This window comes from Ambystoma mexicanum, chromosome 12, assembly GCF_040938575.1.
Source record: "Ambystoma mexicanum isolate Mex_15411 chromosome 12, UKY_AmexF1_1, whole genome shotgun sequence".
Taxonomy (NCBI): Eukaryota; Metazoa; Chordata; class Amphibia; order Caudata; family Ambystomatidae; genus Ambystoma; species Ambystoma mexicanum.
Genome location: NC_090936.1, coordinates 657,476,560 through 657,504,102, shown reverse-complemented (window position 1 = coordinate 657,504,102; position 27,543 = coordinate 657,476,560). Strand labels below are relative to the sequence as shown.

The window sequence follows — 27,543 nt, the reverse complement described above, 5'->3', positions numbered from 1 at the left end:
GACGGAAGAAAGGACCTGAGGGCCCAAAACACTGCACGGAGTTCCAGGACGTTGATATGGAGGGACTTCTCTGTCGGCAGCCAAAGGCCCCTCGCGTGCAGAAGTTCGGTGTGCGCTCCCCACCCTTCCAGGGAGGCATCTGTGGTCACTGTCTTCTGATGGCCCGGGGTCTGGAAGTCCATGCCCGCCGTCCGATGCGCGCGGGTGCCCCACCACCGGATCGTTCGTCGGAAGCTCTCGTCGAGTGTGATCCTCTCCTCGAAGCTGCCCGTCGTCTGGATCCAGCGAGCGTCCAGGAACTCCTGTAACGGGCGCATCCGAAGCCTGCACAGGCGAATGAGATAAATGCAAGAAGACATCATTCCGAGGAGGGACTTGATGGACCTCACCCTGGCTGCGTCCGCAACCAGCATCTGCTGCACCTTGCCCAAGATGGCCCTCGTCCTTTACTCCAACGGAGAGGCCAGACGCGCCACTGTGTCGAGCTTTGCTCCCAGAAACAGTGCGTCTTGAGCCGGCACCAGGTGGGACTTGGCGTAGTTTATGGAGAATCCCAGGTCCGCGAGTAGTTGGACGGTCCTCGCGGTGTGCTCCGCGGCGAGCTCCTTTGTCTTTGCTCGGATGAGCCAGTCGTCCAGGTAGGGGTAGACTTGGATCCCCTCCAGGCGCAGCCACGCCGCCACCGGTGCGAGGCACTTGGTGAACACCCTGGGTGCCGACCTCAATCCGAAGGGAAGGGCTCTGAACTGGTAGTGACGCCCTTGGACCACGAATCTGAGAAACTTTCGGTGTCCCTTTAGGATGGGGATATGGAAGTAGGCATCCTCCAAATCCAACGACGACAGGAAATCGCCCTATTCCAGTTGACCCAGGACGTGCTGGAGGGTGACCATCTGGAACTTCTGTGCCTTGATGAATTTGTTCAGTCGTCGTAGGTCCAGGATGGGACGCCATCCTCCCGTCTTCTTCTTCATGACGAAGTATCTTGAGTAAACTCCGGAGCCCCGAAGCCTCTTTGGGACGAGCTCGATGGCGCCTTTCTTGAGCATCGCCTTTACCTCCAAGAGAAGTTGAGGGACGTGATGTTCCTTCCTGGCCACGGGGGGGGGGACGCGCGAGCACTTCTTTAGAAACTCGAGCGCGTGACCCTGGGCCAGGGCGTCCAGCACCCAACGGTCGGTGGAGATGGACTCCCACACGCTGACAAAGTTCGCCAGCCGGCCTCCCACCGGGGTGCTTCGGTGGGGGCCCGACCCCACGGCCGGTTCAGTCCTGCTTCGACGAGGCTTTGCCGCCTTGCCCTCCTTGGCGACGACGGCGGGGTCCGCCCGACTTGCATCGTCCCCTGTAGGCTTCTTGCGACGACGAACAGCCGCTTGACGATAGGTGGAAAATCCGCCGCCGGAACCTTTGGAGGCACCCTGCTTGCCTCCGCCGCTCCGAAAGGGCGGCCGTCGTTGCTGGAGAACACCAAGAGCCCGGGCCGTCTCCGTGTCCGTCTTGATGGCTTGTAGGGAATCGTCCACTGCTTTCCCAAACAGGTTGTTCCCGTCGAACGGCATGTCCAAGACTCTGGTCTGCACGTCCTGACGGAAGTCAGTTGCCTTGAGCTATCCACGCCACCTTAGGCACACGCAGTTGCCCAACTGGCGAAATCCAGTGTCAGCAATGTCCGTCGCTATCGTAATGGCATGGTCCGACGCCACTTCTCCTTCCTGCAAGATCTCTAGGGCCTCCGCCCTCTTCTCGTCTGGTAAGAAGTCCAGCAGGGGGGCGATCTTGTACCACAACTCCCTGTCGTAGCGGGCTACGATAGCCAAGGCGTTGGCAGCCTTAATCGTCGTCGCTGCCGATGAGATGACTCTGCGGCCCATCGTGTCCAATTTCTTTCCCTCGCCGTCCAGCGGGGAGGTTGATGTAGAGGCCGAGGCCCCCCCGCTTTCTTCCTGGCCGCCGCAGAGACGACCGAGTCCGGGGTCGGCTGTGCCTGAAGGCACAAGGGGGCCGTGTCCGGGACCCGGTACTTCTTCTCGTACCGGTCCCTTCTCGCAGGCGTTGTGGATGGGTTCTTGAGGAGGGCGAGACTCTCATCCGAGATATCGTCCAGTAGAGGTACAGCGAGGACCGTCTTCCTCTTAGTCTCGCGCCGTTGATAAAGGAAACCTTCCTTCTTCTCTTCCGGGCAGAGCTGTAAAAGCTTGGATGCCCTGGCGATCATGGCATGAAACGATCCAATCTTGTCGGGCGGGGAAGCCCGGGGAGGAGGTGATGACGGGAGATTCTCGTCGTAAACCTCGTTGTCTGTGCCCGTCGCGGCCGTGTCAGTCCCCGTATCATCCCCACGGGTCGTGGACGGGGAGGAGGGCTGAGCAGGGCGCGATGGTTGAAAAGGAGGTGGAGGATGAATCCTTCTCTTAAAAGGGGGGCTTCCAGAAGGGCCTGGCTCCGGGTCCCCCGTCGGGAGAGGTTCCTCCGTTGGTGGTAACGGCAATCTCGTCCTTATCTCCGAGCATAAGGACTGTATAGCCAACAAAATGGCCGCCGAGTTGTCTTGCGGCACTGGTTGAGGGGAGTCCGACGGGCGGTCAGGAGCCCCGTCGGCACCCTCGACGTTCTCGTCGTCTCCTACGTCGGGGTCCCTCCCGACGGGCTGGTCTTCTTCCACGCCAACGCCGTGGCTTAAGACTTCGATTAGCTCCTCCTCAGAGGTTGAGGCCGAATCCACGACGACCTCCTGCACACCTTTTTCTTCTCCGTCGGAGGTTTCACGGGGGTCCTGTCGATGGGCATGAAAGAGGACTCCCTCAGCGGTGGCAGGGAGACTCTGGGCCCCGAGGTCGCCACCATTGGTGTAGCCTCCACAGGCTGAGCCAGGGCCGCCGCGACTGTCTCGATAGAGGCCTTGGCCGGGTGGATTAAGGCTTTCACCACCTTCTGTGCGCTCACCGCCTTCTCCTTGGGGGGGAGGGTCACTGCCTCGCTCCCCCTCCGATGGGGCCTTCGAGCTCCATCGGGGTCTCTCCAGGAGCTTCGCCGGGTGCTCGGCCTTCCTCTTACCCGAGCCAGAGCGTGGCTATTGGTTGATGGCGCCGGGGAGGATGCGCCCTGCCTGGCGCCCATAGAGCCCGACCGTTGGGCGCTCCCGGTGCCAGCGGACTTGCGGTGCTTGGCCTTCTGTTGGACCCCCGTCGCCGGGGCGCCCTCAAAGGTCTTAGAAGACCGCTCTGACTTCTTATTCTTCTCGCCTGACAGGCTCTTCCCTTCCAGCCATTCGGCGAGACGCAGATGACGGTCCTTCATGGTCCGCTCTGACATATTGCCACAAAACGCACAGTCCTTCTCCACGTGCGTCTTGTCCTCATGCAGGCAGTAGAGGCAAAGGGAGTGTTCGTCCTCCTTAAAGACATTCTGAAGCTGGCATCCAGGGCAGACCCTGAACAGCTTTCCGGGCGTCGAGCTTCCCTTCTCCTGGGCCATGATCGAGATGGGCCTGAGAAACTTCTGGAGTCCTCCAAAAGCGTGGCTCGACGAAATCTTCACCCTTGAGGGGCGTAGAAGAATCCGACACAGGTCCCCGTTGATCGGATAAAGAAACGGTGGAGCTTGAGGCTCTTTTGACCGAAAAAGAGAACATTTTCCTAAGAAAAAGCGCGAAAAAAGCACTAAAGCTCGAGAGCAATAGCACGAGGATCCCAACACTTGAACGTGCGGTAAAAATCTGAAGATGGCTGCCAGAGGCGGGGCTTAGGGAGATGGCAGTCATTGGCTGTGGTCAGTATGACGCAGAGATCAGTGATTGGTTTACTACTACGAAAGACAGATCAGAAACGAAACTGATACTGATTTTTCTTTACCGAGGATTCCCAGCCTGACGACGGGGAATATTCATGAGCATGTGAATCCATGCCAGACCCCATGCTGGAGAACTGGGGAAATCTGGAGTCACATTTCTGCTTACTGACCCTGCAAGAAGTCAAGCAGCATCTCTAGAAATGCTGTCTAATCTCAAGATGATCAGGCCAAAAGTGATGCCAGAGTGCCGCAGAGTTGTGGGAGGACTACCACTGTCACTAGTTTTGCAAAATAAAGCACGCCATAGCCTGAGTGGGGTACGGTTGGATTGGCTTATGGGTGGGCATGGGAGGAATGTAGAATAAGAACAGACTATAGTTAAAAGGGAGAGATTCAGTGTAAGGCTGAAGAACATAAACCGAGAAGGAGTGGAGGAGGTAACAGAACAGAGGAAGGCCCAAAGAAGCAGTAGATGTTGAAAGGGGCAAAGTTGAGAAAGCAGAAAGCGGGTTAAGTAGAGAAAGATAGGGAGAGGACAAAAGTGGGAGGGTAGACTGGAGAGAAAAAGACTGAAAAAGAGATGGTGAGAGACTGGGCAGAGGGCAAAACTCAAGAGAGGTGCAGAGAAACCACAAGGAGTAGAGAAGGGAATGAGAAAGAGAACATAATGGGGACAGAAAAAGGATGAAAGAAAGAAGGGAGAAACAATGAAATGAAACAAAATATTTTATTTATATCGCGCTCGTACACAAGTGTTTTAGAGAGCAACCAGGCAAAAAGGGAGGGGAACAATGGAGAACAAAAATAAAACAGCGATCTTACTAGGCCCAGTGACATCTAAGAAAGCGGAAGTGCATGTAAAAGGAGAAAGGGGAAAGTGCATGTAGGGCGGGTGGGGAGGGGAGTGCGGAGCAGGAGAGAAAAACAGAATAAATATTAAATAAATTAAATAAATAAAGGCAGTGCAGCCAGAAAGTGGCAGGTGAAAGTTGGTCAGATAAAGTATATCTGGTAAGTGCAGAAGAAAAGTGGGAGGGGTACAGATACAGAACCCTAGTGCAGAGGGTGGACTGGAGGCAGTGCAGGAGGGTGGCAAGGTGAGCAGGTACCTGGGCCCGAATGACAAGAGGGTGGCCAGGTGCACGATGCCAAGAGAAGAAACAGATCAACAGGGGAAGAGGGGGGCAAAGGCAGAGCCAAAGAGGAAGGTCTTGAGATACTTCCGGAATGGTTTTCCTCTAGTTTCAGGGTGGCCTGGAGGCTGTTCCATAGGGAGGCACCTGCAGAAGAAAGATCTACCCCCAGCTTGTTTCTTTGCAAAATGACTAACCCTGAGGGTGTTAGAAGTAGAAGAGCGAAGGGCTCGAGAAGGGAGGTATTTACATAGGGATAGTTGAAGGTATTTTGGGCCCAGGCCCCAGAAAGACTTGGGGACAATGCAGAGGGTTTTAAATGTAATCCTTGCATCCACTGGGAGCCAATGAAGGGATTTCAGGGCTGGATATACAATCCCAGGGCTTGAGGCGAAGGAACAGTCTTGCAGTCCTGTTCTGGATTAGTTGTAAAGGGTGGAGAGTGGAGGCAGGAAGAGGCTGTTAGAGTAATCCAGTCTGGAGAGAACCCAAGCTTGGGAGACAGTGAGATTTTGAGGGAAGGAAAGGAAAGGCAGAGTACATTTAAGGAGGTGCAATAAAAAGTTTGACTTTTTGGAGATGTCAGAGATGTGTGTGGAGAAGCAGAGTGTAGAGTCAAAGATAAAACAGAGGTTCTTGGCCGCACAGGTGGGGGTAGGAGGACCAAGGCAGGCTGGCCAGAGAGTGATAGGAAAGGATGGAGATGGTGTACCAATAAGGAGGATCTCGGTCTTGTTGGCATTTAGACATAGATCGCTGGCATCGCACCAATTTTGAATGGCGCTTAGACAATCAGAGATGAATGAAGGAAAGGAGGAGGCTGTAGGAAGCCTGAAAATGAGTTAGCTGTCATCAGCATAGCACTGGAAAGTTGAGCAGAAAATGGAGATGCAGTAGGCGAGAGTTGCCAGGTATTGGTAACAAGGGAAAGATTACTTCCCAACTCGAACGTTCTTTCGACTGGATGTTCCTCCCATGTATTCCTTATCTTTGATAAATCTACTTCCAGCTTGCTGGCCTCAGAATTTTCTTTCCCAATAGAGTGCGCTGCGCGTCGACATCCCTCGAAGGCCTCTGTATCGCCGCTGACGTCAGCATAGGTATAAATAGTCTTGCCCAGCGTCCGTTACTCAGTTCTGTTTTGAGGGGCTCTGTCCAGTATGAGATGGTTAGTTCCCTTGAAGGAGCGGAGGCACAGGAAGTTCTACTAAGGGGAAAGATGGGAGGGGTAATAAGGAATATGTCGGAGGAACATCCAGTCGAAAGAACGTTACAGTTGGTAAGTAACTTGTTCTTCGAATGGATTGTGTCCTCCCACGTATTCTTTATATTTGATAGACTCCCAAAGCAGTAATGCGTACAGGAGGCGGTAGTACAATTTAGAAAGGTTTTAAGAGTGCACAGAGTGCAATACAGCTTTCCCAAATCTAGTCTCCTGGTTAGTGGAGGAATCTAGACTGTAAAATTTGGTGAAAGTATGTGCAGTCGACCATGTGGCAGCCGCACAGATGTCTTTTATTAGAACGCCTCTTTGGAGAGCGGATGAGGCTGCGATACCCATGGTTGAATGAGCCCTGAGGTGTTGAGGAGGGTCCTTTCTTTCCAATTTAAAGCACTATATGATAGGTAGAATTGTTTCGTGATGGTTAAACCTAGTTTATGTCATGCATACCCCACAAACAGATTAGGCTCTGCTTGCCTAATCCTTGCGCGTCTGTTGATGTAAAAACTCAAGGCACGCTTTGGATCCAGCCTGTGCAATCTCTCTTCCTCTTTCCCTGGGTGAGGAGGAGGAGGGTAAAATGAAGGCAAGGTTATTTTTTGTGTGATATGGAATTCTGAGACAACCTTTGGTAGGAAATTCGGCTTCACCTGAGGAACTACTTTATGTTTGTGAAAAATAGTATGTGGAGGTTTGCAAGATAAAGCTTGTGGTTCGCTCACTCTTCTGGCAGAAGTTAAAGCCACTAGGAGAACTGTTTTTAGAGTGAGAAATCTTAATGGGCAGGAATGAAGAGGTTCAAAAGGAGTGCCCATTAGAAATATTTAGACTAGATTTAAATCCCACAGGGGAACCTGAAAAGGAGTTGAGGGGGAAGACATTAGTCAACCCTTTCAGAAACTGAATGACTAGAGGCAATTTGAAATATGAAGGTTCCTCAGCCGTGCGTTTAAAGATTGATGGTGCGGCGAGGTAACCCTTGATTGTGCCAACTTGAAGTCCTAATTTTCCAAGTATAGCAGGAAATATAACACCATCGTTGTACTGCATGAAAAAGGGTCAATATGCTTATCTCTACACCAGCTGCAGAATGTGTTCCAACGGCAGTGGTATAAAGATTTAGTTGCTGGCCTTCTGGTCGAAAGCAACACCTCCACTACGTCATCCGGGAGGTCCCAAAATTTGTATCTCAACCTTTCAGAAACCAAGCGTGGAGGTTGAGAGTCCTGATATCCGGATGGAGAACCTGACCTTCCTCTTGCGAGAGAAGATCCTCTCGTTGTGGAAGACTAATCGGAGGACAGATGGACATATCTAGAAGATGTACCACGTTCTCCTGGCCCAATCCGTGGTAATTAGAATCATGGGTTTCCGGAATCTTCAGGGCCTCCTTATTACGTGAGGAATGATGGGGACTGGAGGAAACGCGTATAGAAGTGGAAACTCCCAGTCCACCACAAATGCATCTCTTAGAGCTCCTCTCGGGGGAAATTCCCTTGAGCGGTATCGTTCGCATTTCTTGTTGAAACTCTTTGCAAACAGATCTATCTGAGGGGTTCCCCAAAGGGTGAAGATCTTTTGAAGGACTTCCTGTGCTAGTTCCCATTCGTGGGAGACTGTGGTCTGCCTGCTCAGAGCATCCGCCGCAGTGTTCTTCTATCTGGCTAGGTGAACTGCCGATAGAGAGATTCCTTCTTGAATTGCCCAAAACCAGAGCTGCATTGCCTCTCTGCACAGTGGCAGTGACCCAACGCCTCCTTTTTTGTTGAGGTAGTGCATGGCCACTGTTTTGTCCGTCATTATCAGAACATGTTTTCCCTGTACTGAGGACAGAAAAGCTTTCAGTTCTAGCCTGATTGCTCTCAGCTCTAAAGGTTGATATGTAGTCTGGACTCCGATGGATACCAATGACCGCTGATGGTTAAGTCGTTGGTATGGGCTCCCCACCCCGTGAGTGAGGCATCCGTGACTACTGTTATCTCGGCCATGGTTGCCAAAACGGTTCTCCTTTCAAGATGTTCTCCTGACAGGCCCACCCACTGGAGGTCTCGTGGTACTCCGTTCGGGATTTGTAGGAGATCTGACATCCTTCCTGAGAATTGCGACCACTGGGTCCTTAGCGCCCACTGGAGAGATCTCATTCTCAGGGGAGCCTCTGGCACTAGAAGAATGCAGGATGCCATGAGGCCGAGCAACGTCAAAAAAAAAACAAAAAAAAAAACAAAAAAAAAACAAAAAAAAAACGAAGGCTGGTAGACGCTGGGCATTTTAAAATCTGGTCACCATCTGTAGAATATCCCAAGCCCTCACCTCTGGTGACGAGGCTTTTCCCATGGATGTCCAGGACTGCTCCAATGAACTGGAGTCTCCGTGATGGTATCATGTGACTTCTTTAAGTTGAGGGAGAAGCCCAGCTTGTGGAGGAAGTGGCAAACATAGTCTAGATGGATCTGAGCTTGATCCGGGGACACTGCTCTGATCAACCAGTCGTCCAGGTAGGGGTAGACATGAATCCCTCCCCTCCTTAGACTTGCTGCCACAACTGCCATTAACTTGGTGAAGACCCTCGGGCGGAGGTCAGCCCAAATGGCAGAACCCAAAATTGATAGTGAGAGCTGCCAATGGCGAACTTCAGGTACTTTCTGTCCTTGAGATGGATAGGCACATGAAAGTAAGCATCCTGACGGTCCAGAGATACCAACCAATTCTGATTAAAACCACTCATTTAATTTGCAATTGCTTATTATTCTATGTGTGTGCGCAGTTTGAGAGCAAACCCTTTCTTTCTCTAATTCCAATTTCCAGTGGGAATTTGGCAGGCTCCTACTCAAGCTCTCAGCCGCAGCCCTATCACAGCCACATAAGTTACCGTTCTATGCGCTGTATCCTGCTGGCCTTTTCTGCCACTTTTTCTTCAATCCTGAAACTGGAGGGCCTGAAAGATCTGAGAAAGGGTTACCATCTTGAACTTGCCCTTCCTGAGGAATTTGTTCAATTCTCTTAAGTCCAAGATGGGTCTCAATCTGCCATCCTTTTTTGGTACTGGGAAGTATGGGGAGTACCAACCCTTGTTCCTCTCCGCTACAGGTACGGGTTCTATGGCACCTTTCTCTAGCAAGTCTAAAATCTCCTGCATAAGAAGCAGGTCTGGAAACTTCAAAGTGTTGCTCCCCGGTGGATGACTGAGGAGTGTGTAGGAAAGGCAGGCAGTAACCCTGGGCAATTGTCTCCAATGCCCAAGCATCTGACATAATAGCCTGCCATTCTGTCAGATGTTGAGTTAACTTGCCTCCTACTGGTGTTTTGTGTGGAGAGACCTCAGAGGGGTTTTGGAGTGGCTGGCGCAGATGCTGAGGGTAAGGCAGCACCTGCTGATGCGGACCTGGTACCTTTGACCCGTCCACCACGGGTAAATCATCTCTGGCCCCTTTTAGCTGGCTGCCCTCTGCCTTTTCCGAATGCGGAGTCAAAACAAAAGGGCTTTCCCCTCCAGGACGTACCTGTGGGGCGGTTTGGAGTTTGACGAATTGCAGCCCCAAGGGATTTGGCTGCAGCTTTTGAAGTTTGCAATTTCTCCAAACTGTCATCAGCTTTCTTCCCAAATAGAGAGGTGCCGTCAAAGGGCATATTTAGAAGTCTGGCTTGTACATCAGGAGCAAAACCAGATTTCCGCAACCACCCAAATCTGTGGATTGTGGTAATGGCCGCCATGGCTCTGCTGATGCTGTCAGCAGAGTCGAGACCTATTTGGAGGGACTCATACATCGCATCCTTCCCGTCCTTGATGATATTCAAGAATGCGTCTCTTTCCTCCCCTTCTGGGAGACGATCAGCAGCTGATGAAGCACACTCCCAAAGGGTGTGGCTGAATCTCGCTAGCGTGCAAGTGGTGTTAACTGACTTAAGTGCCATGCTGCATGCCGAGAAGACCTTTTTGGCCATGGTGTCAAATTTCTTGTCGTCCCCATCTTGTGGTATTGTGGGGTACGCCGATTACCTTCCTGATGATGTGGCAGCCTGTACTACTAAGCTCTCTGGGGTCAGATGCTTAGTTAGGTACAGAGGATCTGAGGCAGACGTTCTGTATTTCGTAGAGAGCTTATTGTTTACTGCAGGGGTAACCTCCAGTGTTTCCCAATTTACAGTCATCTTTCTCTGTAATGCTGCATGAAAAGGAACTGTAGGGTCTTCTTGAGGTCCCTTATGTAAGATGTCTGTTAAGTCATCTTGGTGAAAAGAGGGTGCAGGTGTTGACCACCCCATAAACTCCATAATTTTAGCCATGAGAGATCTATAAGACCTCTCTGCATGCTCCCCAGGTTCTGGTCTGCCGAAGTCTGCCTCTGGGGAGGTATCTATGCCACTGGCATCCTGTAAAGACTCCTGAAGATCTTTCAATCTGACTTCCTCTGATATTAGCGCCTCTGGAATAGGAATTCTTGTAGATGTAAGCCAAAAGGCCTTTCATTATCAGAGTCTTCCCCTTCCTCATAAATAGAGGACAAAGCTCGGAGGTAGTCAGAGCGTGGGTAAGGAGTAAAACCCTTTTCAAGTGATGAGGGAGCCAAATTGGTCGACACTGCTTGAGATAGGGTTGTAGTCGTCGATGTAGACGTCATAGGTCTCGACAAACTCACAAACTCCGTCGAAATACTCAAGTATGGCCTTGATGTCGTTGAGAGAATTGGAATTCTGCTCGATGTCGTCGATGGACTCAAAGTCCTTTAGCACTCCTTCGAAGGATCCCTCGAAGCCTCGGCCGCAGATGGCGCGGTCGGCCATGAGGTTTCAATGACTTCCCTTTCATCTGGGCCAACAACGGCGTTGATGGCGTAGTTTTGTGCATCGAAAGCGCCGTCGATGACGGCGTCAATGACGCAGTTTTGTGCGAAGGGCTCTTGTCTCTACTCAAGGATTTTTATTTGCTGAGGTCGACGACTCACAGCGTTTCTCTTTTTCGGATCTTTCACCTGGGGTATCACCTCTGGGCATCTCTGAGGGGGACAAGGCTGCATTCTCGAAGACCCTTAGCATTTTTTTGCAAGATTCTTTCCACTTAGCTAGAGAGCTGTGTTTCGTGGGTTAGGTGACCCTTTCTGGTGAATTGGTAGACGAAGATGAAGGTGATCTATAGCGCCTCTTCTTAGTATGTCTCGATCTGGATGAGTGGTGAGAACCACTTCGAGATCTCGAGCGTGAATCTTTACTCCGATGACGAGCCAACGAATGTCTCCACTCGGCCGAGGACAATTTCGAAAGGGTAGAACGTTTAATGGTCTTACCTTTTTCCAGCTTCCCCTTACGCTCCCTCAAGGCTTTCGCCATCATGAACATACATTCTTCACACTCTGAGCACGGGTGCTCTGGGTCCAGGCACAACAGGCAGACTCGGAGGACCGGTCAACGACATCTTTTTCCCACAATCCCGGCATTTTTTGAAACCGGATCGTGGCGTCGATGAAGCGTACGAAGATTCCATCGCAGATTTGAAGTTTTCTTCAAGAAAATCAAAGTTTTGAAAAGATTCACTGAGGAACCGTGCGTTGCGTCTCCGAGGCTTACGAAGCACCGAAAATCAGAACTGAGCAACACGCTGCACGAGACTATTTATACCTATGGTGATGTCGGCGCCGATACAGAGGCCTTCGAGGGACACCGACTCAAGGGATGTTGACGCGCAACGCCCTCCACTGGGAAAAATGTTTCCGAGGCCAGCAAGCTGGAAATGGATTTATCAAAGATAAGGAATACGTGGGAGGACACAATCCATTCGAAAAGTGTGTGTTGCAGGACAGCAAGGAGGGTGTGTGCCAAGTAGAAAAAAAAGGAGAGGAAAAAAGACTTAACAGACTCTGAGGCATTATGACCAGAAAAGGGAAATAGAGTGGAGAAGGAAGGGAAGAGAGGCAAAATAGAATGCATCATGAACAAAACAGCATGGTGCATGCAAGCCTGTCCACTGAATACAGAGAACAGGGGGGGGGGGAAGAAAAGAGAGCAAGGTAAAAGCAAGCATCCTGAAGAAATCGGTAGACACACAAAAAAGCAAAGGGATTTAAGAATCACAGAGGGGCTAGGGGGAAAGGAGGCACCTGAGTATTGACAGTGGAGGCAAAAGAGGTTGGATAAAAACACCCAGGCAAAACACCGCCCCACAAAGGGTGGAAAAGTGTAGCCAAAGAAGGGGACGACAAACAGAGGTTCAGAGAAGGCCTCAGAATGAGATGGGCAAAACAAGAGACAAGGAAAAACTAAGCGTCCTGAGAAAACTGAGGATGCAGATCGAGAAGAAGATACCATACAATATCAAGAGAGACAACAGTAAAGTCACAGAAGCAGATGAAATCGAAAGTGTAGAGAATCAAAAGGAAGTCCTGTGGGATGTTTCCACCCACGGGTCCGGGCCATGCAACATTACTGTGCATTGCTGGCAGCAGAAACATCAGAAATGGCCACTGGAATGCATGCTGCTTGCTAAAAATCACCCAAAATTGCGCAGTAAAAATCTGAAAAATAGGCCGCCATCCACTTTTGTTATCTCAGTGAGCACAGGAGATCACTGCCAAAACCCACCAATGGGCTACCCACAAAGTAGCCTGAAATCACTGGAAAAAGCAATGCTGATTGCCAAAAAGAAACACAGAGCTGTTTGGAAATCCATTTTCTTGATTGTCAAAAATGTGCAAAAATCATGGCTCACAAACCACCTAAAAGATCCAACTTCCTTGTTGGGTGTTCCACATGATTCTACTGCAAGAATCCACATAACTACAATGTCAGCAAGAATCATAGGTTATCAGAACAAAATCCACTTTTCAAGATATTTGATGGAAAGAAAGCTGTCAAAAATGGGTGTAGTACCATTACTCGCCTCTGTCAGGTGCTGGCGATCTCTAATTCTGACAGGAGAACTGGTGTTTCAGAAGTTAAATATGCCAAAGAAGAGAATTCCATCAGAATGCCATATAAGAGTGCCACACATTGATTTCACGTTGAAAAAGACTGGAATTAAAGAATATGTTTGCTTATTGTAAATTTATAAATGTACTTTTTTTTCACAAGGAACTATGTTACAATTGACCAGAAGGTAACCTGATTCAGTTAAAACTTCCAAGAGGCTTTCTTCCCCTGAGAAACTCACACCTTGTCCCTTCCCACCAAAAGGAGAGAATTTCGCATTGGCATGTTAATCAGAAGGGGAGGAGATTTCCACTGCTGCCCTGAGCTACAAACAATGAGTTCCTTGAACTGAATAGAAAATGCTAATTCGGGTGTAACTGACAACTGCTCTGGCAGGAAGGCAAGCCATGTGACCTTCTGACTCAGCCCAGCTCTGGAGGCGGGCCAGACTGAAAATGTGGATTGAAGTGGAAGTAAATATATGTTTTATAAAAATGTTTATAGCAAAGTGTACTGAATTGACAAAAATATGAAACTTAGAGATTGTTAAAATGGAAAATTCACTCACAGTTTAAGAATAAGCTGGAATCGGTGTGACATTCTGAGACTGAACCCCAGAATTTATTCATATTTTAGCCAGCGTGATTATGTTAGGAACATGAAAAATTACAGAAATATGCCCAGATAGGATATGCATGCATGTATAAAAATTGGTGCAGAACTAACATTGGGAAAACCACCAAAAGCGTGAAAAAGTTGTCATTTAGGAACCAGAGCCCGTAGGAAAATGTGATTTGGACAAGAATGTACCTTAGGCAATCTGTCATGTAATTATGTATTATGAACAACTTGTGTATCTTGGAAATATGTTTTTTGGGAAAAATAGATTTTCTATGTAAAAGCAAAGGGGAGGGATTTCTTTTGGACCATAAACACAGCATCACTCTGACTTATGACACACTGCTCCTTTCTCAAATCAGGAGAGGGGAAATTCTCTGACCTATCAGAACCTTAGAGGGTTGGGCATCGATAATCAGCCTTCCCACCCCCTTTGGAAATTGATAAATAGGGTCTGCTGACTACAGACAAGACACACTTTCCACTCCTCAACCGATTCCTTGGCGAAGCACCCTGCAGAAAGATCCAGGCTCCAGACTCTAGAACCAGACCCAGAATCAAGACTCTAGAACTTTGAAGCAGAGAGGCCTAATCCAAAAAGCTGAACACTTTTCAGCTGGCCTTCAGAATCTTAAGCAACCTGATTCTAACCCCTAAACCTCCAAGGGGCAAAACAAAATCCAACAGCCTGGCTGAGCTGTTTTGCTGTTCTAGCTAAGAACCCCATGCTAGAACCCAAGATCCAGATCCGTCCAGCAGAGCTGTAACACAGAACACGTCAGACCCAGTCCAAGAGGCCGTGCAGACCAGAGGGCCTTGCTGAGAGCAGAACCCACTGCCTGAGACCTGTCCGGTGGCGAGAGAATCCCAGCCAAACCCTTGACCAGATCTTTGACAGGCCCATCCCATTCCCAGCCATAGGAGTGAGTATTTAGTATAGAACTGTCCATAGTCACCTCTTAGTTTAAAGTAATCTTATTCAATCCATTTCAACCTATCCAGAACTGCATTATAGAATCTTGTGTCCATCCTGAATTCTTCTCATTATATATCTCATTATATAGTCTGTGATAATTGTAGTGATAATCACTTGTGCGCTGATATTTTCTGAAGAAAGTCAAGTGTCCTGGCGCACAACAATCAGAGTGGAAGGCGCCCTGTTATGATGGTTGTCCCGTTGGGTCTCTTGTACTTTCATAGCCCCTTAGTATAAGTCCATATTGGTTCGGAATCTTTAAAGCGCAATCTTTCATTTTGAAATCTTGACTCCCGTTTCTGAAAAATCGACCTTCACAAAAACCTCTAACTTTTGAACCGTACGTCCTAGAAACGAAATCTAAATGTCATTTTGAAGCTAACATCCTCAGCTTTCTAACGCACCCGAGATAACATTCCAATTCCGGAACTTTGCCGCGATTTCGCATTTGGCTTAATTTCACCACATGTAAAAATAGCTATTTCTTGCTTTCAACTTCTGAATTTCGTTTTCCATCTGCTAATCCTTCTATAATCATTGCTAGAGTTGACCTGAACCAATCCAAAGCCACTCTCACTAGTTCTGAATCCACTTAGTGAATTAAAATTAATTTTTAGCATTTTTCCATACATCACATATAAAAGCAATTGACCCGTTTTAAAATCAAACCTGTTCTCTCTAAGCTTGCTGGGGGAACTGGGATTGAACTGCATTGTTGATTAATATTCCTGAAACCTGTGTGCCCTCATTCCATCTCTTCATATTGCATACTGGGGGGAGTGAGTAATAACGGGGAAAAAGTGATTATATTGTCTTTTGATTGAAATCATATCAAGTTTATTTCTGTGTTGCATTCTTTTCTATCATCACATTTCCTTGAACCCATACAAAGTATTCTCTGCTACATTATTTTTCCATTCCTACTCCTAACTGATTAAAGAGATTGTTGATATTGTAATATTACCCATTGCTGATCATTGTTCATATTCATAAGTGTGCTATTCAGATATTAATATTCATAAAAGTGTAATCTATATATTGTTCAATTCTTCAAATAAATCTTTTACTTTGCAAAACAAACCTACTTCTTGGCTCAGTAAGGTCGGGGAGATTCAAAGAGAGGGGCGTTATATAAGGGTACATCATCCAGAATTAAACGAACTTTGACATAAAAATATATAAATAAGGGTTTCCATTGGGCATCCCATACTAGGCATTGACTTAGTTGGAGTGCTGGATTGAAATCACTTACAGTCCATGGCGTAGGAGAAGAAAGGCTTCTATCGAGTTAGGTATCAGGGCTAGCTCATACAGAGGGGGAGATAATGTCCTGTCTGCCAGTACAAAGAGCACCTGGGGAACAGGGAAAACTGAAAAGCAAAGCGAGAGGCATGACACAGTATGCAGTTAAGCCCTGTTGGGCAAGCATGTTAAGGAGCCTATGAATAGCTAAAAGACTACATACTTGGGAAAAACACACAATGTTATTCCTAGGAATCAAGCATGTAAGAGGTCCCCCAAAGTCTGATCCTTGGACAAGAATGCAGCAATAACATGGTACGGAACCCTGTCCCTACCAAACACAACAATAAACCTTTGCTGCAGTGCTCGAAGAGTGTATACATGGTCAAATCCTGCAAACTTCACCACCAAACACATCCTAGGGCTCATTCCTGGGCCCAGGAGGTTAACCACGTTTGAGCTGCCAGTAATTCCCTTTCTACAACATTCAGGAAAAGTCACTGAAAAATGGAATAACATCACAAGAAAGAAGTGTGGGGAAAACTAGGCACCCCAGATTCTATAAAAGACTGCACGCGAGGCACAAGCTGAAGCAGCCCTGACATTTAACCCTGACCCTAGCAAAGAAAGACTACATTTAGGGTCACTTGGAAAGTGAAAACTGGAAGAAAAATCCCAATAATTTGTTAATTTTATCCCTTCCTTCAATAACTCTTTTTTATAGGTTTTGTTTGGCCATCCGAGTAAAAGTAAAGACTACGCTTTAATCAAACCCAAACCTACGGAATGTGACTAAAATCTTTACTAAAGTAACAAATCAATTGTCTGTTGAACCCCCAGTCAGGGCACCCATTTCCTATTACTAGCATGCTGTAACTAAAATGTTTTCCCAATACTGATTGTTCAATAATGAGTTTCATTTTCTTTTTATTGTGACTACATTTCGATTTCTACCTCATGAAATGTGTGGCGTGCAAGCTAGCAGCTCTTTAATTAAAATATTTTCACACTAAGATTAACATTGAAAAAGACATACCTTTTAAAAGTGTCAAAAACCCCAGAATCATCAAACTTCATGGCATCAGGATGTCCAGGAGGTAGACAGATATCACCTATGTGCATTTCACAACAAGGAATGCCGTGCTGGACCACAGTTAGACTTGGATAAAAAGAGGACCAACCTGTAAGCATAAAGGACAACACTTAATGAACATGTACCATACACATATAAATCTGTTAAACTTGAAAAAGAACAAATACAATATACTTGAAAAACTGCTTAGTACAGAGGTGTCTCTGCTTAGTACAGAGGTGTCTTTTAGGAGATCGATCATCTGTGAAGAAGAGGAGGTAAGACATACATCACACACTGTAATCATGTTTTTGGTGCTTGTATCTGCTTAGATTCAAATGCTCACAATATAGTCAGACATCAAGTGGTAATCGCGGAGTACTGCATCTTTTTTTCGAAGATCGAAAAGGGACGTTTGACCTGGGCATGTCCGTAAAACTATCTCCACTGTGACGTGTAGTGTACTCATGATCCCTCGCGCATCGAGGTCCCCCGGTTGTTTTAGTTCTGCCATGAGGGAACCTGAAGAGAATGCTTGAGTGAGTACAGAAGAAAAAAAGGTGTAAGATGTTTATGTTCCTTCAACTCCAAGAGGGGAAGAATGGTGGGCACATTTGAATCTAAGCAGATACAAGCACCAGAAATAAGATTACGGTGAATAATGTATGTTTTCTAATGCCTGTGAATCTGCATAGAATCACATGCTGTGCATAGACTAGCGAGCAGTACCAGGAGATGGTGGTGGGATATTTGAAGGAACGGCAACAAAGCAATGTCTTAACACTACCTGACACACCTGAGAATCAGTCTTAGAATCTGTATGTAAACAGTAATGTTGTGTAAAGGTGTGAACAGAACTCCAAGTAGTCGCTTTGCAAAAAGAATCTAGAGAGGAATATTTGCAATGAAAGGTATAGTAGCCCCTGTGCCTCGAGTAGAATGTGCTCTAAGCGTAAAAGGTAAGATTCTCTTTGATAGAGAGTAACACATTCGGATACATTTAACAATCCATTTAGAGACAGGATCACCTTCTCTACCAGTGGCAACAGGGACAAATAATGGATCTGTCTTTCAAAGTGGTTTCATCTTATTGAGGTAATACATCACTGCTCTACTAACATCTAGTGTAAGGAGGCTTCTTTTAGCCGAGTTAGTATAATTCTGAAAGAAAGATGGAAGTTTAATGGACTGGTTAACATGGAACTTGGAGATAAATTTAGATGCAAAGCGTGGATGTGTACGCAAAACCACATGTCCTTATGAATAGTAACAAATGGGTCTTGGACTGAGAGCGCTTGCAGTTCACAAACTCTACGAATGGAAGTAATAGCCACCAGAAAAGTAGTCTTATAGGCGAGAGCCTTAAGACTAGCTTTGTGCATTGGCTGAAAAGGAGAGTCCATAAGTTTAGTACGGACAACATTCAAGTCCCATCCGGGAGTTGGATTAAAGATAGGTGGGTGAAGTCTTTTCACTCCTTCCATTAAATCCTTGAATACCGGGACTTTCCACCAGGAAATCTGTTTCCGAGTGGTGGTGTAAGCAAAGAGGACAGCAAGGTGGAATTTAAGTGAGTTAAAAACGAATCCTGAGTCTAAGAGGTGAGTTAGAAAAAGGACTGTGTGTGGGTGATCAATCAATTAGGTTGATGTTACGAGTACCACACAAAATGGCAAAGCATCTCCATTTACTGGAATAACAGTGTCTGGTATTTGGTTTATGTGCCTCTTTAAGAATGTCCATAAATCCTTGAGGCAGTTGGAGATGCCCAAACTCTACTTCAGGAGCCAGGCTGCTAAATTGAGAGTTTGAGGGCATGGGTGCAGTGTTGTCCCGATTCTGGGACAGCATCTTGTAGTGGGGAAGGCAGTTTCACCCGAGGGCAAAGCAACATTCTCATGAGATGCAAGAACCACGGTTAACAAGCCCACATTGGTGCTATCAGGATTAGTGTAACTTGTTCTTGGTGCATCTTGTGAAGAATCCTGTTGAGGAGAAGAGTTGGGGGGGGGTGTAAACAAATCTCCCTGACCAGTTGATCCAGAGACTGTTCCCCTTGGACATCTTTTGGGCATACCTACAGGCGTAGTCTGAGCATTGTGCGTTCTTCCAGTGTTTTAGCAAGGTCGATGTCTGGATGCCCCCATTCTACAAAAACGTTGTGCAAAATATGTTTGTGAAAACGCCACTCATGTTCTACAGGTAGCTGAAGTCTCTGCAAGAAAATGTGTTCCCCTGGAATGTGTTGTGACAGAAGTAACATGTGTTTGAGTGCCCACTTCCAGATGCTTTGTGACAGTTTGGACAGTCCTGGGTGTAAGTACCTCCTTGCTTGTTTATGTAAAACATGGCCATGGTGCTGTCTGTTAGGACTAGAACCTTCTTTCCTTGCAGTATTTTTTATTTATTTATTTATTTTTGTTGTTGAAAAGCTTTCAGGGACTTGAACACTGCTAGTAGCTCTAACAGGTTGATGTGTTTGTTCGCTACTGAGTGTGACCACGTGCTGTGCCCTGTCTGTGGGAGAAGGTGAGCTCCCCACCCTGACAGGGATGCATCTGTGGTGAGAGTGGCCTCTACTGAGGGGGTGGTGAATGATTTCCCCTTCAGAACGTTGTCCTTCGTCCACCACTGCAGTGATAGAACAAGGGCTTTCGAGGCAACCACTAGATCATCCCACTGACTGCTTGACACCATTGGCTTGAGAGGCAGTCTTTCATAGGACGCATGCGCAGATGGGCATGTGGAACCAGGAAAATGCAGGATGCCATCATTCTCAATAGCAGCGTACGGTTATCTGATGACCAGCTACATATTGAGGGATCTCGATCAACATGTTTTGGACCTTCTCGCTGGAGGGGAAGATAAGTCTGTCTTCTGTCAAAATTAGGGCTCCCAGAAATGGTTTCACTTAGCTGGGGACAAGACTTGATTTATTTTCGTTGATAGAGAAAACTACTTGAAAAAGTAGGTCTAAAGTCTTTTGGGTGTTCTCTAGACACACCTGGTGTGCGTCTCCTGTTATGAGCCAGTCGTCTAGCTAAGGGTACACCAGAACGGACTGTCTGCGCAAGTCAGCAGCTGCCACTGCTAGAACCTTGGTAAAAACACTTTGTGCTGCGGTAATGCCGAATGGGAATACTTTGAACTGATATTGAGTGTTCTCTATCTTTAGAACCTTAGGTACTTTTTGTGCGCTGGCAACACTGAAACATGAAAGTATGCATCTTTCATATCCAAGGTGGCCATTAATCCCTGAGCTTCAGCAGTGGAATTCCCTCCTGCAGAGATGTCATCCTGAAACTTTTGAGGCTTGACATACTTGTTTGCAGGCCGCATGTCTAACATAGTGCACATGGTTAGATCCTTGTTGGATACAAGGAAGTATATTGAATAGATAGAACAAGTTACTTACCAACTGGTAACGTTCTTTCGATTGGATGTTCCTCCAATGTATTCCCCTTCTTTGATAATCACGGCCAGCTTCGGCTGCTTCGGAAAAAGAATTCTCGGCAGAGGGCACCGTGTGTCGATGCCGTCAAGTCGATGTCCCTCGAAGGCCTCTGTCGAGGGTGACGTCATTGGGTGCACAAGTAGCACGTGCAGCGCCTGTTGGCCTCAGTTCTGTCTTTCCCCCTTGTTCGTGTTGGTTGTCAGTGCAGGCAGGCAGTAGACAGCCCTGCAAGAGCTGAAGTTGTAACCGCATAGGAAATTCTACAGCGTGGAAGGGTGGGAGGGCGATGAGGAATACATTGGAGGAACATCCAATCGAAAGAACGTTACCAGTTAGTTAGTAACTTGTCCTTTGAATGGATTGTGTCCTCCAATGTATTCCTCATCTTTGATAGATTCCCAAAGCAGTATGCATATTTTGGTGGAGGGAGCAGAATTTGAGATTGTCGGCATTTTATAAGGCCGAATACAGTACTGCCTTACCAAAGGCAACATCCTGAGAGTGGGAAGCACCTAGACAGTAATACTTTGTGAATGTGTGCAGTGAAGACCATGTTGCTGCATCACAGATTGATTTAATAGGAACAAGAAGGGCTGCTGAAGAGGCTATACCTCTGGTGGAATGAGCCCTCAAGCCTTCTGGCGGGTCTTTGCCTGCCAATTTGTAACATTCCGAGATGCCAAGTATAATCCACCTTGATAAGGTCTGTTTTGAAACAGCTTGACACAATTTTCTTCCGGTATACCCAATAAAGAGTTGGTCATCCATTCTGAGCTTGGAGAACCTAGAAATGAAAAGCTGAAAGCTCTTTTAGGGTCCAACCTATGGAGCCTTTCTTCCTCTTTACCGGGATGCGGCAGGGGGGTAGAACGCTGGCAGAATAATTTTCTGATTCAGATGGAAATCAGATACAACTTTAGGTAGGAAGGAGGGTATTACCCTCAACACAACCTTGTCCTTGTGGAACAGGGTATAGGGTGGCCTGGAAGAAAGTGCCTGCAACTCGCTCACTCTACGTGCAGATCTCAATGCAACCAATAATAGGGTTTTAAAGGTTAACAACCTCAATTGGCATGTGTGCAAGGGTTCGAATAGGGCACACATTAAAAACTTTAGAACCAGATTAGGGTCCCAAACTGGGACTTGAAAAGAAGAAGGTGGGAACACATTTGTGAGCACTTTTAAGAATTGAATCACTTAAGGGAATTTTAAAATAGGAGCATTCTTCAGAAGAGCGCTTGAACATGGAAAGCGCTGCCAGGTAACCTTTAATGGTCCCAACATTGAGACCTTTAAGTGCCAATGATAAGAGGAAAGATAACACCTCTGGAATTGTACATAGAAAAGGATCAACATTCCTTTCCCTGAACCAGTCACAAAACTTGTTCCAACGGCACAGAGACTTTGTTGCTGGCCTTCTTGCCGAATGCAACATCTCCATGATGTCATCCGGTAGGTCCAAATCTTTGTATCTCAGCCTTTCAGAAACCAAGCGGGAAGGCTGAGAGTGTTGACCTCTGGATGGAGAACCTGTCCCTCCCTTTGTGAGAGAATATTCTCTCTGTGGAAGACGAATCGGAGGACAGATGGACATGTCTAAAAGGTCAGGGTACCACGTTCTCCTGGCCCAATCCAGGGCAATTAGGATCATGCAGCTTCCGAATCGTCTCACCCTCCTGATTATTTGAGGAATGACAGGGATCAGAGGGAACGCGTATAGTAGTGGGAAGCATCTTTTGCACTTCCGGTTGACCCCGGTCGCAAACAGGTCTACTTGATGGGTTCCCCAAAGGGCGAAGATCTCTTTAAGGACTTCCTGAGCTAGTTCCCACTCATGGGAACTGCACCCTGCCTGCTCAGAGCTTCCGCCGTCGTGTTTTCCTCCCCGGCCAGGTGAACTGCCGATAAGGAGATTCCTTTCCGAATTGCCCAGTACCAGAGCAGCATTGCCTCTCTGCACAGTGGTAGTGACCCTACACCTCCTCTTTTGTTTAGGTAGGAACAAGTTACTTACCTGTAACTGTTGTTCTCCAGCATGTGTCTGGCATGGATTCACATGCTCATGAATATTCCCCGTCATCAGGCCGGGAATCCTCGGTATAGAAAAAATCAGTATCAGTTTCGTTTCTGATCTGTCTTTCTCAGTAGTAACCAATCACTGCTCTCTGGGTCATACTGCCCCCAGCCAATGACTGCCCTCTCCCTAAGCCCCGCCCCTGGCAGCCATCCTCAGATTTGGCAGCACGTGAAGTGGCAGTATGACCAAGTGAAGAGCCGCAGAGGGGTAGGCGGGAGGGTTCGCATGTGAATCCATGCCAGACCCATGCTGGAGAACAACAGTTACAGGTAAGCAACTTGTTCCTTCTCCAGCATGGGGTCCGACATGGATTCACATGCTCATGAATATAAGAATACATAGCAGTATACACATGCACAACCACGGGAGGTGGCAAAAGGCTCAATATCAAGCAATACAACAACTCAACATTAAGCAACTCTTACCTCCTCATCAGGCTCACCTTAGGCGAACAGGTTGCGCAGCACTGCCTGGCCGACTCTGGACTCCTCCTTGGAATCCCGGTCGACGCAGTAGAATCTCGTGAAGGTGTGCGTTGACTTCCACGTAGCAGCCCTGCAGATGTCGAGCAGGGGCACACCAGACAGGAACGCCGTAGTAGCAGCGATCGCTCTGGTCGAATGGGCCCTCGGACGGCCTGGCAACGGTCGGTTTGCCAACCGGTGACAGTGCATGATGCAGCCGGAGAACCATCTGGAAATGGAAGTCTTCGAGAGAGCCTTCCCTTGATTCACAGGTCCAAAGTTCACAAACAGCTGTGATGTCTTCCGAAAACTCTTCGTGCGGTCCAAGTAGAACTTCAGCGCTCTAGCTACATCCAGCGAGTGCAGAGTCCTCTCAGCCGGCGACGAAGGCGACGGGAAGAAAACTGGCAACACCAAGAGGTCGTTGAGGTGGAAGTCCGACGGCACCTTGGGCATGAAGGAGGGGTGCGTCCTGAGCACTACCCTCGTGTCGTGAAAAGTCAAGTACGGGGCCTTGCAGGAAAGGGCCTGGATCTCTCCCACCCGTCGTGCGGAGGTGATGGCCACAAGAAACGCTGTTTTCCACGACAAGAACTTCAACGGAGCCGAGTGCAGAGACTCGAACGGAGGTCCCATGAGCTTGGTCAGCACCACGTTGAGCTCCCACGCCGGGGCCGGAGCCTTCACCGGCGGGAACGATCTGAACAGTCCCTTCATGAACTCTTTCACCAGACGATGAGACCACAAAGACGTCCGCCCCGTGGTTCTGGTGTATCAGGAGATCGCAGCCAGATGTACCTTGATGGAAGCGTGAGATAGGCCAGCCTTGGCCAAGGACAATAGGTACGGCAATACTTGAAGGGCCGTAATCCGCAGAGGGTTAATCTTCTGTGCACGGCACCAGACAGAGAACCTCTTCCATTTGTGTCCGTAGCACTTGAGAGTTGAGGATGCCCTGGCCTTCGCGAGAACCTCTCTGCAGTCAGCCGGGATGTCGTATCCTCCAAACTCTAGTGCTGCAGGAGCCAGGCCTGCAAGTTCAGCGACTCTGGTTCGTGATGAAGAATGGCGCCTCCTTCTCTGGAGAGAAGATCCGCGTCCGTCGGCAGCTTGACTGGTGTGGACACTGACAAGTCCAGAAGGTCCGGGAACCAGATATGCCTCGGCCACGCCGGTGCGACGAGGATCATCCTGCACCGGGACCTCTTGAGCTGGTTGACAAGCCGGAGTAGCAATGGCAACGGCGGGAAAGCATAAAGGAACAGGCCGTCCCAGGGGAACGAGAAAGCATCGCCCAAACTCCTCGGTTGGGGAAACCTGCTGGCGAACCTCCGGCACTTGGAGTTCGCCGCCGTCGCGAAGAGATCGATTTGGGGTTTGCTCTCTGCTGAGTGAGTCGGCGATGGTGTTTTTTATCCCTGCCAGATGAAAGGGTACCAGAAACATCCCTTGGGCGACGGCCCAATGCCACAGATCCTGGGCTTCCTTGGATAGGGCAGGGGATCTGGTTCCGCCCTGCTTCCGAATGTAAAACATCGTGGTGGTGTTGTCGGTGAAGATCCTCACCACCTTGCCCTTGAGGGACAGAAGGAAGGACCTGAGGGCACAGAACACTGCACGGAGCTCCAAGATGTTGATGTGGATAGTCTTCTCCTCCGGGAGCCAAAGGCCTCTTGCGTGGAGACCCCCGGTGTGCGCTCCCCAACCTTCCAGGGAGGCATCCGTCGTCACCGTCACCTGGTGGGCCGGGGCTAGGAAACCTGTTCCCGCCGTCAGATGAGAGCGGACACCCCACCATTGTATCGCCTGACGGAACGCTTTGTCGAGCGGGATCCTGTCCTCGAAGCTGCCCGTCGTCTGGATCCAGTGGGCGTCGAGGAATTCTTGCAAGGGCCGCATCCGAAGTCTGCAGTGGCGCACCAGATAAATGCAGGAGGACATCATTCCGAGGAGGGACTTGATAGTCCTCACTCTGGCCACGTCTATGGCCAGCAGACGTTGCACCTTTCCTAGGATGGTCCTTATCCTTTCCTCCGACGGTGACCGCCGCGCCACTGTGTCGCGCTGTGCTCCCAGAAACAGGGCGACTTGCGACGGGACCAGGTGGGATTTTGGAAAGTTGATGGAGAACCCCAGGTCCGTGAGCAGCTGGACGGTCTTCGCAGCGTGTTCCACGGCGAGCTCCCTTGTCCTTGCCCGTATGAGCCAGTCATCCAGGTAGGGGTAGACGTGGATCCCCTGCAGGCGCAGCCGCGCCGCCACCGGTGCTAGGCACTTGGTGAACACCCTGGGCGCCGATTTTAATACGAACGGGAGGGCCTTGAACTGGTAGTGCCGTCCTTTGACCACGAACCTGAGGAACTTTCGGTGTCTCTTTAGAATAGGGATGTGGAAGTATGCATCCTCCAAGTCCAACGACGACAGGAAATCGCCCTCCTCCAGCTGTCCCAGCACGTGCTGGAGGGTGACCATCCGGAACTTCTGTGCCTTGATGTATTTGTTTAGTCGTCGCAGGTCCAGGATGGGACGCCATCCTCCTGTCTTCTTCTTTACGAGGAAGTATCTTGAGTATACTCCGGAGCCCCGAAGCCTCTTCGGGACGAGCTCGATGGCACCTTTCCTGAGCATCGCCCTTACTTCCAACAGCAGTTGAGGGACGTGATTTTCCTTCCTGGCCACGGGAGGAATGCGGCGGCACCTCTTCTGCAACTCAAGGGCGTGCCCCAGGGCCAGGGCGTCCAGCACCCAACGGTCGGTGGAGATGGACTCCCACACGCCGAGGAACTTCGTCAGCCGGCCTCCCACTGGGGTGCTTCGGCAGGGGCCCGACCCAACGGTCGGTTCAATCTTGCTTGGAGGCCGCTTTGCCTCCCTGACCACCTTGGCGATGACGGCGGGATCTACCTGACTTGCCGTGTCCCCTGTAGGCCTCCTGCGACAAAGATCTTGCCGCTTGACGGTACGTAGAGGAGCTGCTGCCGGCTCCCTTGGAGGCACTCTGTCTGCCTCCGGAGCTCCGAAAGGACGGCTGCCGCTGTTGGAGCACACCCAGTGCATGGGCCGTCTCCGTGTCCGTCTTGATCGCCTGAAGGGACTCATCAACCGCCTTGCGAAAAAGGTTGTTCCGATCGAAAGGCATGTCCAAAACTTTGGTCTGTACGTCCTGGCGGAAATCTGTCGCCTTGAGCCATTCTCGTCGTCTCAGGCAAACGCCGTTGCCCAACTGACGGAAATCGGTGTCGGCGATGTCCGTAGCCACCATAATGGTGTGGTCCGAGGCAATCTCACCTTCCTGTAAGATTTCCATGGCCTCAGCCCTCTTGACGTCCGGAAGGAAGTCCAACAGAGGGGCGATCTTGAACCACAACTCCCTGTCGTAGCGGGCTACGATGGCCAGGGCGTTGGCCGCATTGATGGTCGTCGCTGCAGATGAGATGACCCGTCGTCCCATCGCATCCAGCTTCCTACCCTCGCCGTCCGGCGGGGAGGTTGAAGTCGAGGCCAATGCCCCTCCCCGCTTTCTTCTTGGCCGCCGCCGAAACGACCGAATCCGGAGTAGGTTGCGCCCTAAGGCACAAGGGGGCAGCGTCGGGGACCCGGTACTTCTTCTCGTACCAGTCCCTCTTCGCAGGAGCCGTGGCAGGGTTGTTGAGGAGGGCGAGCCCCTCATCCCAGATGTCATCAAGAAGCGGTACGGCGAGGACCGTCTTCCTTTTAGCCTTGCGCCGTTGGTAAAGGAACCCTTCCTTCTTCTTTTCTTCGGGGCAGAGTTGGAAGAGCTTGGATGCCCTGGAAATCATAGCATGGAAGGATCCAATCTCGTCGGGCCTCCGTCGTCATCCGTACCCGTCGTAGTCGTGTCCATGCCTGTATCATCCCTGTGGGTAGTGCACCGGGGGGAAGGCAGAGAAGGCTGCAGAGGCGGGAGAGGAGGCCTAGGATGCGTCCTCCTCCTCTTAAGTGGTGGGCTCTCCGAAGGTCCTGGCTCCGGTTCCCCCGTCGGGTCTGGCTCAGGTACCTCCGTCGGGGGAAGGGGCAACCTAGTCCTTATTTCCGAGCATAAGGACTGGATGGCTGACAAAATGGCTGCCGAGGTGTCCTGCGGCGCCGGAAACGATGGGAGCGAGGGCTCTTGAGGAGCCTCGTCTGCGACACCGTCGTCCTCATCGTCGCCCTCGTCGGGATCCCTCCCGATGGGCTGGGCCTCGTCCACGACTTGGATGAGCTCCTCTTCAGAGGTCGTGTCCGTATCCACGAGAGCCACCAGCCCCTCCCCCATCCTTTCCAACGAGGACTTTGTGGGGGTCTTCTCGATGGGCCTGAAAGACGACTCCCTCCGTGGTGGCAGGGAGACTCTGGTACCTGAGGGCGCCTCCACTGGTGTAGCCTCCACAGGCTGAGCCAGGGCCGTGGCGACATCCTCAATCGAGGTCCCAGCAGGGTGAATTAAGGCCAACGTCACCTACTGTACGCCTGGGGCCTTCACCTTGGGGGGAGGGTCCGAGCCTCGCTCCCCCTCTGCCGGAATCTTCGAGATCGACCGGGGCCTCTCCAGAAGCTTTGCCGGGTTCTCGGACTTCCTCTTACCTGAGC

The 27,543-nt window shown here is 49.5% G+C and overlaps 1 protein-coding gene across 6 annotated transcripts in view; it reads right to left on the bottom strand.

Annotated features, from left to right (window-relative positions):
* HBP1 (HMG-box transcription factor 1) overlaps nucleotides 1-27,543 on the bottom strand; it is a 735,347-nt gene that overhangs the window by 312,533 nt on the left and 395,271 nt on the right. For all 6 annotated transcript variants that reach the window (XM_069629135.1, XM_069629138.1, XM_069629136.1 and 3 more), the window contains one exon: nucleotides 16,920-17,064. In XM_069629135.1, the coding sequence (XP_069485236.1) occupies nucleotides 16,920-17,064 (145 nt within the window). The remainder of the gene's footprint in view (nucleotides 1-16,919; nucleotides 17,065-27,543) is intronic.